Consider the following 12,930-nt stretch of genomic DNA (forward strand, 5'->3'; position numbering starts at 1 on the left):
AACAAGTCCAATAGAACTACTGCGTGAAACAAAGATACTTTGAATACTTCACACTGAAAAGGATTAGCACAACAGATATGACAATTTTATAAAGAGGAAAATCCTGGATGTAGCATCCAATAAAATCAGACAGCTAACTATACAGTACACTATATAAACTATCCAAACACATATGCTCTTTTTATACTATAATCAAATTGATCCTGTGAACTAAAATTATTTTGAATACTGACAATATATAAATTATTTTTTTTGGCATTATTTAGCAGCTTATAAATGACTTTGAAATAATGGCTTTTCTGTGATCATATGTACATGCGCACATATATACAAGTCAAATAATTTTTTTGGCTTGCTTTGTGCACTGTCAAATTCTACCAAAATAGTAGCTTTGTTAAGTGAGGCTGAGAAAATATATCTCTTTAGATACTGAGATAGTGCTTTACATTTGAAATTATGAGGCTTCAATGACAAAGACGTTCACCGAAACCAATTGGACAATGAATAAGTGTGAGGTCACTCAGATATAAGGCCATAAAATGTCATAGTTCATGCTGTGAGGTATATACCTACCTCCCTCTTACTCATCTTCAAAATAAATCCCCCCCCCCCCCCCCAAACAAACAAACAAACAAACAAACAAAAGAAAACTAATCATAAATATTATTTACAGCAGAGGCAGACTGCATGGTTACTAATAGTTCCACTGCATCAGAAACACTTTAAATGCCTTTCATAACGCATTCAAAGCACCTGAACAGGATCTTCATAAAAATGTGGGAGATAGGACCATGTAATTATTTCCCGTGCCGATATTTACGTAACTCGTTTACTCATTCAATTGTTCACACTGATACGCGCATTCAATATTACAGAAATTAATTACAATTACATTAGGGTTCACTTTAGTCTTAAATTATGATTGTAAGCTGTCTACAAACAGAACCCAGCAATACAATTCTAAATGAAATAAACATGTTCACTTCTGTAAAATACAGTAACTTCGGGAACTGTTTGATGGTTAAAATCAAGTTTAAAGTAATATTTCAAATGTCCAATTAGTATTTTTATGACTTCATCTCAATACAGATACATATTTTAAATACCTCTTGCTAGCGATATCAAATAAAGAAGTAAATGACTGAATTCATTTTATTAAGTCATTTTATTTTAAATCTAAACTACGAATCCTTGAGGCCAAGTCCATAACATGTAACTGTTTCAATTAGATTGATTGTCATTTTAACTGACTTTATTTTAATTTTTTTTTTATTTGTATTCTTTCACTTATTGTTGCATGTGTGTTGTTGCTGCCTGTGTTTGAGTAATTTCTGTAACTGTGAGACATCTGCTGCTGCCTATCTTGGCCAGGTCTCCCTTGAAAAAGAGGTTTTTAAATCTCAATGGGATCTTCCTGGTTAAATAAAGGTTAATAAATAAATAAACTTCCTTAGTTTTGTTACTGTGTTTGCCAACTAATGCTAACTAGCTAGCAAGCTTGTCGATTAGCTCACAAGTGCCAATATCAAGCTGTTGATTTGAAATGAAGAAATAAATGATGGCTTTTAGTGTTTTTTGGTCTTTAAAAGATTGCTCTCTGAATTAATCAGCCAATTTTAATTCCTATAATAAACTGTCTTCTGTGCTTACAACCTACCTAGAATGTTAGCTTGTTAGCTAAGTGGCCTTTGCAGCCTTATAATAAAAGGAAATCTAAAAGTTTACTTTATCTGTGTTGTGTGTTTCACGGAGTTCATTTTTAATGACTTTTACAGCTAACAAGAGCAAAAAATGTTAATTCTGTTAACAGCTTTTTACCTTGAAAGCTGAACACTGATTAAAAGGTGACAGGTGGTGTCATCTGTATATATAAATACATATGAGTTTAGATTTCATTATTTTACTTTATTTCACACATTACTTTATTTATATATTTTACAAAATGGATTGAATATTTCATATTGTTTTCAGCCTCTACAACTTTGTACAACATGTAACATCATTTAAATTCAGTACTGCCAAAGGTTAACGACAATACAGGAATTACCTTTCATGTTAAACAGACACTGCTTCCCTGTTCCTGCTCAGGTAGTATGAATACGTTATGAACCAGATTTCTAATAAGGTGTTGGCTTGTATCAGCTACACCCCACTTCATACAAAAATGTCCTCTATCCTACCAGAAACATTTAAAAACAACTAACTCCTGAGGGCAGACATTGCACATGGAGCAACATTTAACATGTGCCTATCTTTGCAAAGAAATCCTCATTTCTCTTATTAAATCCATTTTGAAGGTTTCATACAATTAACTGTTCAGTGGCATGACCTCAGTTTTGTAACAATGACAGCGGCAAGTTGCTGCGGGTCTGTCAAATGAGGGTTCTTCTCCATTACAGCGTGGACTATGTAGGCAGGAAAGATGTTACAAAGGTTCCTGTATGTTTGATACTGGTGGTCTGGGATAGCATACCGCTCTTGGTGTTCAGCTCCAGATGGGGCCTCCCATGGCGAGTTCCAGATTTGTTCCATTTTGTCTGGCATGCTGCGGACCATCACCCGCTCACAACATGGCATCAAGCTGTTACTCAGTGGATATGAATGATATTCATAGGACTCATTACCACAAGGGAGAGGGTCCCAGCTTGCATGCTGCTCACGGCACAGTGGAGGTCGCCTCTGTCTCATTGGGTTGCTATCATATAGCCTTGAATCCGATATGCTGTCCATACGAGTCATACCTAGCGAGCGTGTGGGTTGTGAGGACAAAGGTGGGAGAACATTCTGAGTTAGGGGATAATCTCCAGGACAGCTGGACCTGGCTCCCACTGCAGCATGCTGGATATGTGGTGCTAGATGAGACCCAGCCTGCTTACGTAGGCCTTGCTTGGGCTCCTCTGGTCCGTAACTCTGTACCCTAGTCAGCGCTTCATGACGAAACCCGTGGGAGAACGCTTGCATCCTAGTCTGTGCGGGAGACTGCTGCTGCCCCTTCATACTCTCCTCTAAGCTACTGTCCACAGAGCTTGGGTACAGGTCCCCATAAGACGAGAACGAGTCACTGTTTGAATGGCTGAGGCAGGATTCAGGGCAGTGGCTGGGGTTTCTCTGATACACATGCTCGTGCTCCATGCTACAGAAACTGTCAACATTATGCATGCTGCTCATGCTCATATTTGAAAAATCACTGTGCAGTGAATAATAGCCATGGTCACTAACTGAGTCATACTTTGGGAACTGTTCACTATATGTTACAGAGGCGCCATGACTATTAGTAACTAAAATAGGAGGGTACTGTACACTAGACATGTGCTCCAGAGAACTGTGAGAAAACTGCAAAGAACCTGGCACTGGGCTGCTGGCTGATCGTGTGTTCAAGGCACCAGCTGCGTGGCTCTTGGCTGGCTGCATTGTGGGCACACTGAGAGCAGACACGAGGGAAGGCACTGAATTTGTCTCAGACTTCCTAATGGCGGACAGTGCCTCTGGAGGTTCGCAGGCCACTGAACGAATGCTCGGGTCAGACTGACGTTTGGGTGCCACGCGTTTGGCCTCAGAGCTGCTGTCCCCCTTTACTGTTGCTGGACCAATCCCACATTTAGCTAAAGCCCCTTCACTCATTGTTTTCACTGCAGACAATTTGGCAAAAGCCCGTAGTTCATCAGCCACGGAGCGCTGTGGCTGGTTGACACGCTCTGGGTGATAGTACTTGCACTTGTGTCCATATGTGCATTTTTTCCCTTGTACAAAGAAACGGAAGATTAAGTTAAGAAAATCAAACACATTGAATACCCAGACAGAATAGCAGTATTTTGAAGAAAGAACCTACCATAAGGGCAAGGTTGTTTTTTGTGCTCTGGAACAACGGGGCGTTTGCGCAGGAAATTTTCTAAGCTTGGTCCATGTCTTCCCAATGGATCATCAGGTGGCATAAACCTAATAGCAAAAATATTTATTATTAAATGCAAAACTGTCTACCACAGAATAGAATTCAAAAACTCCTATTGTCTATTATAGATCACAATATAAAAATGCAACAGTTCATGCAACATATATAGTCTTTATTTTGTTGATTTATTTACATAAAACAACCCCGACACGTTTCTAAAAAGACACTTTATTTGTACAGTCTAAAGTGGTATTCATGAAAGCATTTTACATAGTATAGCTATGCCATAAAATGACAGTAACAGTTTCTTACTTGTCATTGACAAATGAGTACATTAGGAGTCGCTCTTCTATAAATTTCTTCCATTCTGGCTTCTCATTTTGCAAGTCTCTGTAGTTGTCATTTGACACAATAATTCCATCAGAATCATAAGCCAGCTTCACTATGAAGCGATCATCATAGCACACCACTCTCCTGCCTTGAACTCTCCGAGACGGGGTGAAAACCAAGATCTTCTCTTTCTCCAGCTTGCGTAAGATTTCTTGATCTGAAAGAGGAATACTGAGTGAGTTTATGTGCATCAGTTTGGTAACGGTGCAAGTTAAAAGGTGCAAGTTAAAAGGCTGCTCTTTAAATAGCACCAGTGTTATGATGTAAGGTGAATGCACAGTCACCTGCGATGAGGGCATCAGGTCTTGACTGCTCCTTTCTCCAGGCTGGAACAAACACAGTGATGTCTTTGTGTCCTTTCTCCAGAAACCATTCAACAGCAAGCTGGATGCCACGACAAGAGAACACCTCTTTGTTTCCGTGGCTATCAAAACATAACAGTATTAGGTTTAGTTAACTTCATGGAACAGCTGACTATTAAAGGAAAATACTTCAGGACAATAAGTTTATTCTGCACAGAGCACAGACCAGTTCAATGTGAGTCTAAGTCTCTGTGTCCCTCACCTCATTGCCACATTTGAGCCATCGATGACGATAGGCCTGAGGTTATCAAAACTATCCACAGATTCCTCTTCCACTGACACTTCGGGACTAACAGTCTCTTTAACACAGGGGGAGCGTGATATTGACGTGGCTGTACTGCTGCTGCAAGACTGGTTTTCAGGCTCTGCTTTGTTTCCGAGCCGTACTAACTCGGCAAGAACATCGTTAATAAGCGCAGCAGACCCTAACTTGTGGAGCACAGTTTCAACCTGCTCTCCTGAATAGCCCAACTTCAAAGCAAATTCCATCTTAGTCTGGTACTCTCGCTCACTGGCGGGCTTAGCCCCTGGTGCTGCATTGGTCTCATCCTCACGAAAGTCTTGCACAGTGCTACTCTGGGAAAAACTGGGCCGATCAAGGCATGGGGAGCGACAGAGCTGTCGGTGGGGTTTTGTTACAGCCAGTGGCTCCCTTCTCTTACAGCTACTGCTGTTCACCTGAACCCTCCGATGTTGCTGCTCTTCCGATTCGCTATCTGAGCTGCTTCCATCCTCAGACTCGTCAGTGGCATGCTGCGCCTCGCTTGAGTCAATGTTCTCCTCCCTGCACGGGCGTTTTTCCATTTTGAGCTTCTCCACCATGGACCATGCTGTCATCACGTTTGTCTTGACACCCCAAATTTCCACTCCATGCTTCCTCACCTCCACCACAACCAGCTAATCATGCTAAGGGATGGACTTTTAGCACTGCAGGCTTCTCCTCCAGGCCAAAGGGTTACGGCCTCTACTGTGTGAGCAGGTAAAATCAAATTATGTAATCCTGCAAGAAAGCAACAAAAATAAGGGTCAATATGTCTCTTTCATCAATCATTTTTTTTCCTGAGCACCTAATCTGAAGTTGGACCAAAAAAAGACACTGGGGGAAGATACCAGAATGAATCTAACAACGATATAGTAAGTTTGGCCCCTCCTTTCCTAAAATGGGGGTTTTTGTGTGGCAACTATGGCTGGTCCACATTTGAAGACAAATGTTATTTTATCTTATTTGACGAATATATATATGCATTCCTGTTGTTTGTGACAACTTATAAATAGAAATCATGAGTTGTTAAAAGGGAGTTTTCCTTCCCGCTGTTGCCAAGTGCTTGGTCAAAGAGGGTTGTTTGATTGTTGGGTTTTATCTTTATTATTGTAAGGTCTTTACCTTACACTATAAGTGCCTCAAAGCGACTGTGCTCATATGAAAATGCCCATTTCAGGGCTTTAGAACAGGAGTTTGTAAACCAATGAGTGATGTCAATCTTTAGTACAATCTGTGGTATGGAAACAGAACCACTGGATTGCATGGCAGATTAGGAGGGTCCCATATCAGAGATTTGCTTTTGGTTCCAGGATGGTCCAGCGTAATACTAACTTAGAAGGTATGGCAGATTTTCAGTTGTAAGTACAGTAGGTGCTCCCAGCTTTCTTTTATACATAATAAAGGTAATGTTGAAAGGTAAAGTAAGTACTTGAGATTATTTAATAGAAAACACTAAGAATACTAAACTCAGAAATATATATCAAATTAGTCTACAATTATGTCTTCTAACAAATTCCAATAAAACCTGGGAAAACGCTTTTGAGCCCCAGTCTTCTGCCCCTACTTGTGGTAGACCAGTAAGTTCTCCACCAGCAAGAAACAATACCATCTGCAGTAAGTGACTGAATTATTCAGGCAAATGAAGCACAATAAGCACACATGCTGACTGGTCTGCCTGACACTGCTATATGAGACACTGGATTCCTAATTAGCAAATAACTGCCATGGGTGGGTTTTCCCCTTAATTATGATGCTGGGGGCCACAACTGCAATGTTTTTACTCTTTACCCTTTCAAAGCCTACTAGGAGTAACCGTTGAAGCCCTTTTCTGTCACATTTCAGGCCTGCTTATAGAACAAAATGACTCAGTATCAGAAGTTAATAATGAAGTCAGAGATCACACTAAGTGTACTGGGGAGATCCTCATATATCATCTTTATGGGGTGAAAGAGTTAAAGCAGCGCTTGTTTTTGGTAGCCGTCAGGCATCGTTACTCATTGACAAATGGAGGAACATACTGAACTTTTCCTACTTCCCTCCAACAACAAAAAAAAATCATTTTATTTTTACTTGAAATATCCCCAAACTATACTTGACTATAAAATTATAACTACAAAACTATGCTTTATTGCATTTTTAACGAAAAGTAACATGTCACACACACAGACCACTAATTCATAAAAATCTGACCACCATTTATGTATCTTAAGCAGTAATTACAAACTACAGCAAAGCACCTGACAAGGTGTTGCATTTATAAACTAAAATTACCAATAAACCTAAACAGATTTGTGTATATTTCTTTGCTTATTTTCATGTAGCATACAGATACAACAATCTCAATTTTTGGACAAACAAAAGCCAAAGATATAAACATTAAAGTGTCACTGATCTCTTGCCTAGTGCAAAGTCCTTCTATTTTTCTGGTTTTAAAATGAAAATCACAACATTCTGGTTAAAAAAACCCCAAAAAAACCCAAAACTATCCCCCCCCCCAAAAAAAACCCCCATACAAATCACACAGGTATTTAAAATAAACACAATATTTTAACTTCATAGCAACATTGAAGCCAGACATACATGGGGTGTAAGTACACGAGTTAACATAACCTAAGAGAAGTGTGGGCTGAACAGTGTAAGCCTGCACCACTAATCCCCTGACAATCAATCTGAATTGAGGAGAATTCCACAGGGAGCAAAGCTGTTTTATGGTAAAGCACTGCGGGGATTTTGGGGTGCTCGGAGTCTAAACCACAACACGCTGCCAACGGCTCAGAGTGCACATTGTTTTTACACATGGATATTGATAATCAAATAAAATCCATGGTAAGCACTCTACTGAACACACACACACACACACACACACACACACACACACACACACACACACACACACACACACACACACACACACACACTATACTACACTTTCCCCCCAGTCTTGCAGAGACAGTACAGCCAGCTTCGAGCTTCAAGAGGCACAGCCCATGATGTGAGTTGCTTAGCAACACAGCCTTGTCATCAGCTAACTCTTTTTTACCAGTCACGACTAACACAAACACAGCTCATCATCTCTCTTCACGCAGCCAGTAAATGCAGAACACCACAGCTGCGATACAACTCTACATCAAAACTCATGAAGCGGTGATTTAAAAAATTTTAAAACTCACATTTAGACCTTTGTTTGGGGTGAGCATTATAAAAAGAAAAGCCAGTCTTGGCATTGTGAAAATTGACTGAATCATTTGTCTGACTCTAAGCACTGGCTCATGTAATAACACTTCGTCACTGTATTGGCAAAACACTGCACAGGCACCGACATTCATGGGAGCTACTTTGAAGGTCAATCTATGGCTAAACAAGCATACCTTGTGATGTCAGTGTTTTGTGTAGGCTTACTGCATCAATAGAGCCTAGTCTCATTCCTCATCACTACTTGTGTAAGGACAGAGAACAAACCATGGTTTGAATATCTAAGCACGCAGCTGTAAGAAGGACGAAGGAGAGGGCGATGAGGCACTGTTGTGGAACTTCTAGGATTAGTGGCAGACACAGTACAAAAGCTCACACAACCCACTGTCATTTACAACATTTTATGAGCACATGAATACGTGTTTAAAAAGAGCTAGAGCTCTTTCAATCCTTTCCCTTCCACCTCCAGATTCACAGGCTTAGTCTCAGCAAGACCTCCAGACTATCCCTGCACACACACAGGCTCATGCAGATCTGTTTCATAGCAACAAGTGAGGCAGGCCCGTGAAGCCATCTTTCGTGAAGCTGACCCAACATTAGTATCCAGAACAAACCAGGAATAAACTGCAGTACACAGCAAGCTGGTGTTACATTTAATGCTTGTGTTGTTATACATCTTGAAATCAAGGCTGACGCCTTAAACCACCAGCTAAATCACCAGTGTGATAAAGAAAATAAATTACTTTGGTACACTTTTCCATTACTTTACATAGAACTAAGAAAACATTACATCTTTCGATCCTTGTTCTCATATTTTGTGGTTTTGCTAAACACAAAATGTAAATACATAATCAGCACGGCCAGTTTCCAGAACTCTGTGTAAATATACGTCCTACATACTCCTTCAACATACTCCACCACCCCAAAACTGCAATAGGAAGATGCTCTACATCTGTGGCTCACCAATTAAAGTATCAAAAATCAATAGAAGACAAGAAGACAACATGTGCATATTATTTGTACTAGCATAAGGGTGCGTAACAATGATCTGGAACTGTATTGGAAATAACTTCATTTAGATTTTTTTTTTACTTGGATATGATTCAATATAAGAAGGAAATAAAATGTCATCCAGGGAAACCAGTGAAGAAAGATAAAATGTCATTTCCTCACTAACCCTGATCAGTGTTTCAGACATCTGATGTATAGCAGGAAGAATTAATGCTGGTTGGCACTACATTTCCACAAGCTCTAACAGCAGTTTTCACTGCAAAAAAAGAAGAAAAAAAACAACAAAACAAACTTCAATTTAAATTTTAAAATGTTAATTTCTTCATCATATGGCCTAATCATCAACTTTCATCAAGTTTTCAGCAGTTATCTTAGTGGATTCCTGTCACTTACAGTTACAGTTATAATCCATGGCAAGCAGGAAGGAAGGTGTTTCTTCCAAGTATCATCATTATTTATAGATTGCTGTGCTTAAAGACACAAGGGTGTTTCTGCTTCATGCAATCATTAAACAAAACTGAATTATAACAAATTATAGTGATACAAACAAAAGTATAAATCATGAAAATATGTTCAGGTCTTTAAAGCATGATCCCTCTTCCCAGCAAGTTAAATTTTGTATATTATTACCCACTTAAGGTCCAACCAACTTTGGTCTGCTGACAGAATTTTTTCTTAACCTGTTTTTTAAAATGCATTTTTACAATTCAATTCAATTTTATTTATATAGCGCCAAATCAGACTTTTACAGAATTTTACAGACTCCTCTATTTAATCCTGTGTTTCATGAACGCATCCCAACACAAACACACACTAAGCTGGACAGTGACAGCAGACAAAATTACATGTGACGACTGAAGTCCATTTTCAGATTGATCAAGTTTTTGCCTCTACAGGAAACAAACTACATGACTTGTAACTAAGGTTAAAATGGAACATGAATCCTAGTGACCCTCCTGAACTGCTGAATGAACTTTGGTGGGCTGTGTGTGTGCAATGATTCTGCTAACAAGCTGACACGTCAATACAAAAACCTCAAGTGCTTGATATCTTTAGCAACAGCATCATGAGTTCAGAGGGATGAAAGGAAGGTTAAACAACATGTCATTATAAGACAGTTTGTACTTACAACGCATTCTTTACAATAGCGCTGTAACATGACCACTGCACAAGACGTCGTCTTTGAAAGTCAGTTTGATTCAAGAGAACTGCTTTGACACCCTTAGGCCCCGGGCTGTGGTTAGCATACGCTAGCAAGCCAGTCTACTCAGACAACTGGAGTCAACATTTTCGCTACATAAAAACAACAGCTTGACAGGGGTTGTCCTATTCGTCAATGGCTTGAGAACGGCCGAAAACGCCTATTGCAAGCTACAAGTTAACCAACAACCTTGTCAATGAAGCCAGGTCTCTTATTTGGTTAACGGTAGCAACGCTAGGTAACGCGACTGAGCTAACATAAAGCCATCTCAGAGGCATCACAGGGTAATATGCTAACGTGAGTTAGCTTCAGTTGCTGAGCGTGTGCTAACATTTTTGCCGGAATACTATAGTAACTTAAGGTAAAGTTGACGCTCATTTAACATTTCAGATGTAACTAAAACAAAACCAATACGTTACGATGCCTTACATATTCTGCACGTATATCACCGCCATCGCTGAATTCAAACGATGCTCATCTCACCTTGTTGCTGTCATCCTCCTCGCCTGTAACAGTTATGTTTTGCTGCCATTGGCGCTGTCGCAGTTTGGTCAGGGTTGCCAGATAAGGCGAAGGAAACAAGTAACCTTAACTGTGAAAAGCCACCAGGGTCAAAATAGCCAATTTCTTCCTCCTGCTCTCTCAGCATGCGGTTTTATCAAACATTCACGATGCTTTTTTTCCTGGTTGCGTGTAGTGATAGTTTGAGAACTGTCGTTTTTCCAAAGCAAAAACACAAAAGCACACTTGTTTTCGTTGCCTTCTGAAAAACATTCTATGACGAGACGATCAAGGTGTTATTTCTTATAAGAAGTGCAATGTAGCCCAACTGCCCTGTTTTTGTTGCATTGAGTGACTTACTATTGTCATGTACTTTCAATATATACAGTAGCGTGTCAAGACTCTTAAGTCACCCTTTTCTTTATTTGTTGCTAGGATAATGGAAATTGAGTGTAGAAATGTACTTAAACATGTGCAAACATAATTGGAAATATACAACAGGGCAAATACTGAGTTTGTTCATTTCTAACAAGCTTGAATGTCAATATTTATTTTTCAACACAACCTGAACACTATTAGGCAGTTTTCCTGTAACTTTATAAGTAGTCTTCAGAAATAGTTCTCCAGGCTTTTCGAAAGGAATTCTGTTCTCTGTCAAGATGATCACACACTGCTTTAGTAATTTTGAGGTTCCAGTTTTGGGAAGGCCAATCAATGAGCTATATAGTCGTTTTGTTTTGAATCATCCAGGTACGCTTTTACTGTATTGGAAGTGTGCTTGGGATCATTGTCATGCTAAAAATGAATCTGTTGCCAATTAGTCACTTTCCAGATGGAATTGCAGGTGGATCAAAATCTGACTGTACTTCTCTTTGTTCTTAATTTGACAATACCTCCAACACCACTATTTGAAATGCAGTTCCAATCCACAACACAGCCTCCAGAGTGTTTTACAGATTGCTGTAGATACCCACGGTTGTACCCCTCTTCTGACCAGATGCATCAGTCAGGTTCTATGGCGGGTTCCATGCTGGACGTTTTCCCTACTTCTTAAGGACATGATATTCAGGCACTGTCCATCTGCAGTAGATCATGTTTAAGGCCTACCACTTATTCTTTTGTCCTCCACCTGTTCTGTTTTAAAATCTTGTAAGGAAACATAAGAGTGCAAGAAAACAAGAGGAGTGAAAATGGAAAACGTTTTGGCTTCTTTATTTTTACCTAAGGCAGTGTTTCCATTTCAATAAGTAACAGATTTTCAAGAGAAATTTCCCACTGTAACATGAATTGAATATAACTGTAAAACTATTACAAAAGAAAAACAAAAAAGGAATTTGCAATAATCCGGAATACATGTTACAGTGTACAAATAGCTTAGGATATAAATACAAATTCTCTGACATTTCTTTTAATATTACTGTTAAAAAAAATCTATGACAATCATCTGACAATTTAACCTCTGACTGAACAAACAGTAATGCACAAGAAACTGATACATGGACAAAATAGCAGTTTATATTAAAAAAAACAAAAACAAAACAAAAACTAGGCCATTTGTTCATTCTGCAAGCTTACAGTAGCACAAATATGGAGTGCAACATTTTAGTAAGAATTCTGCACTTCACAGGTGGTCAAGCTGTTGTAAAATAAGCCAAAAACAAAACAGCACACACACACAAACACAAAAAAAACTAAACAGAAAAAAAAGGCCAGATTGGATTGTCAGTCTACAAACATTAAGCTTGTGGCTGATAGTAGCTTTTTCCCTTTAATTTTGTTGCCTCTAACCATTTTTTTAACATATTTAACTTCTTAGCTGTTTCTACACGCACTACTGCAGAACAGTTTCACAAACAGGGTATCTGCATGTAAAATGTGCTATACAAATAATGTAGCTTTGCTCTGCAAAGCTATCTACAGTATGTAAAGCAAATAGCAGCTGAAGCATGAACTATGACTGTCTGTACATTTCTAATACCTGCTCATCTTGTTCTGGATCTGGTAAGAATTACCTGCATTTTGAGATTAAGATAAAAATAGAAACAGCTTAATGTGATTCATATATACCCCATGGAGGTGCTTCTCTCTAACACTTCTTTTTGGCCTTTCCTTAAACCAGTAT

The 12,930-nt window shown here is 39.1% G+C and overlaps 1 protein-coding gene across 1 annotated transcript; it reads right to left on the reverse strand.

Moving 5' to 3' along the window:
* Positions 1-1,596: 1,596 nt before the first annotated feature.
* On the reverse strand, positions 1,597-10,927 carry zc3h12b (zinc finger CCCH-type containing 12B). Its single transcript, XM_026181532.2, has 6 exons — positions 10,791-10,927; positions 4,844-5,641; positions 4,564-4,703; positions 4,202-4,436; positions 3,830-3,936; positions 1,597-3,740 (listed from the first exon to the last, which is right to left on the reverse strand). The coding sequence occupies exons 2-6, from the start codon at positions 5,476-5,478 to the stop codon at positions 2,317-2,319; spliced, it is 2,541 nt and encodes an 846-aa protein (XP_026037317.1). The 5' UTR covers positions 5,479-5,641; positions 10,791-10,927; the 3' UTR covers positions 1,597-2,316.
* Positions 10,928-12,930: the final 2,003 nt, after the last annotated feature.

The sequence above is a fragment of the Astatotilapia calliptera genome, chromosome 10 (genome assembly GCF_964374335.1).
Source record: "Astatotilapia calliptera chromosome 10, fAstCal68.1, whole genome shotgun sequence".
Classification (NCBI taxonomy): domain Eukaryota; kingdom Metazoa; phylum Chordata; class Actinopteri; order Cichliformes; family Cichlidae; genus Astatotilapia; species Astatotilapia calliptera.

Coding starts and splice junctions, on each gene's coding strand:
- zc3h12b (XM_026181532.2), bottom strand. CDS start 5,478: ATGACAGCATGGTCCATGGTGGAGAAGCTCAAAATGGAAAAACGCCCG. Junction 4,437..4,563: donor ACCTGATGCCCTCATCGCAG/GTGACTGTGCAT, acceptor TTCCTCTTTCAG/ATCAAGAAATCTTACGCAAG. Junction 3,741..3,829: donor AAAACAACCTTGCCCTTATG/GTAGGTTCTTTC, acceptor TCTTTGTACAAG/GGAAAAAATGCACATATGGA.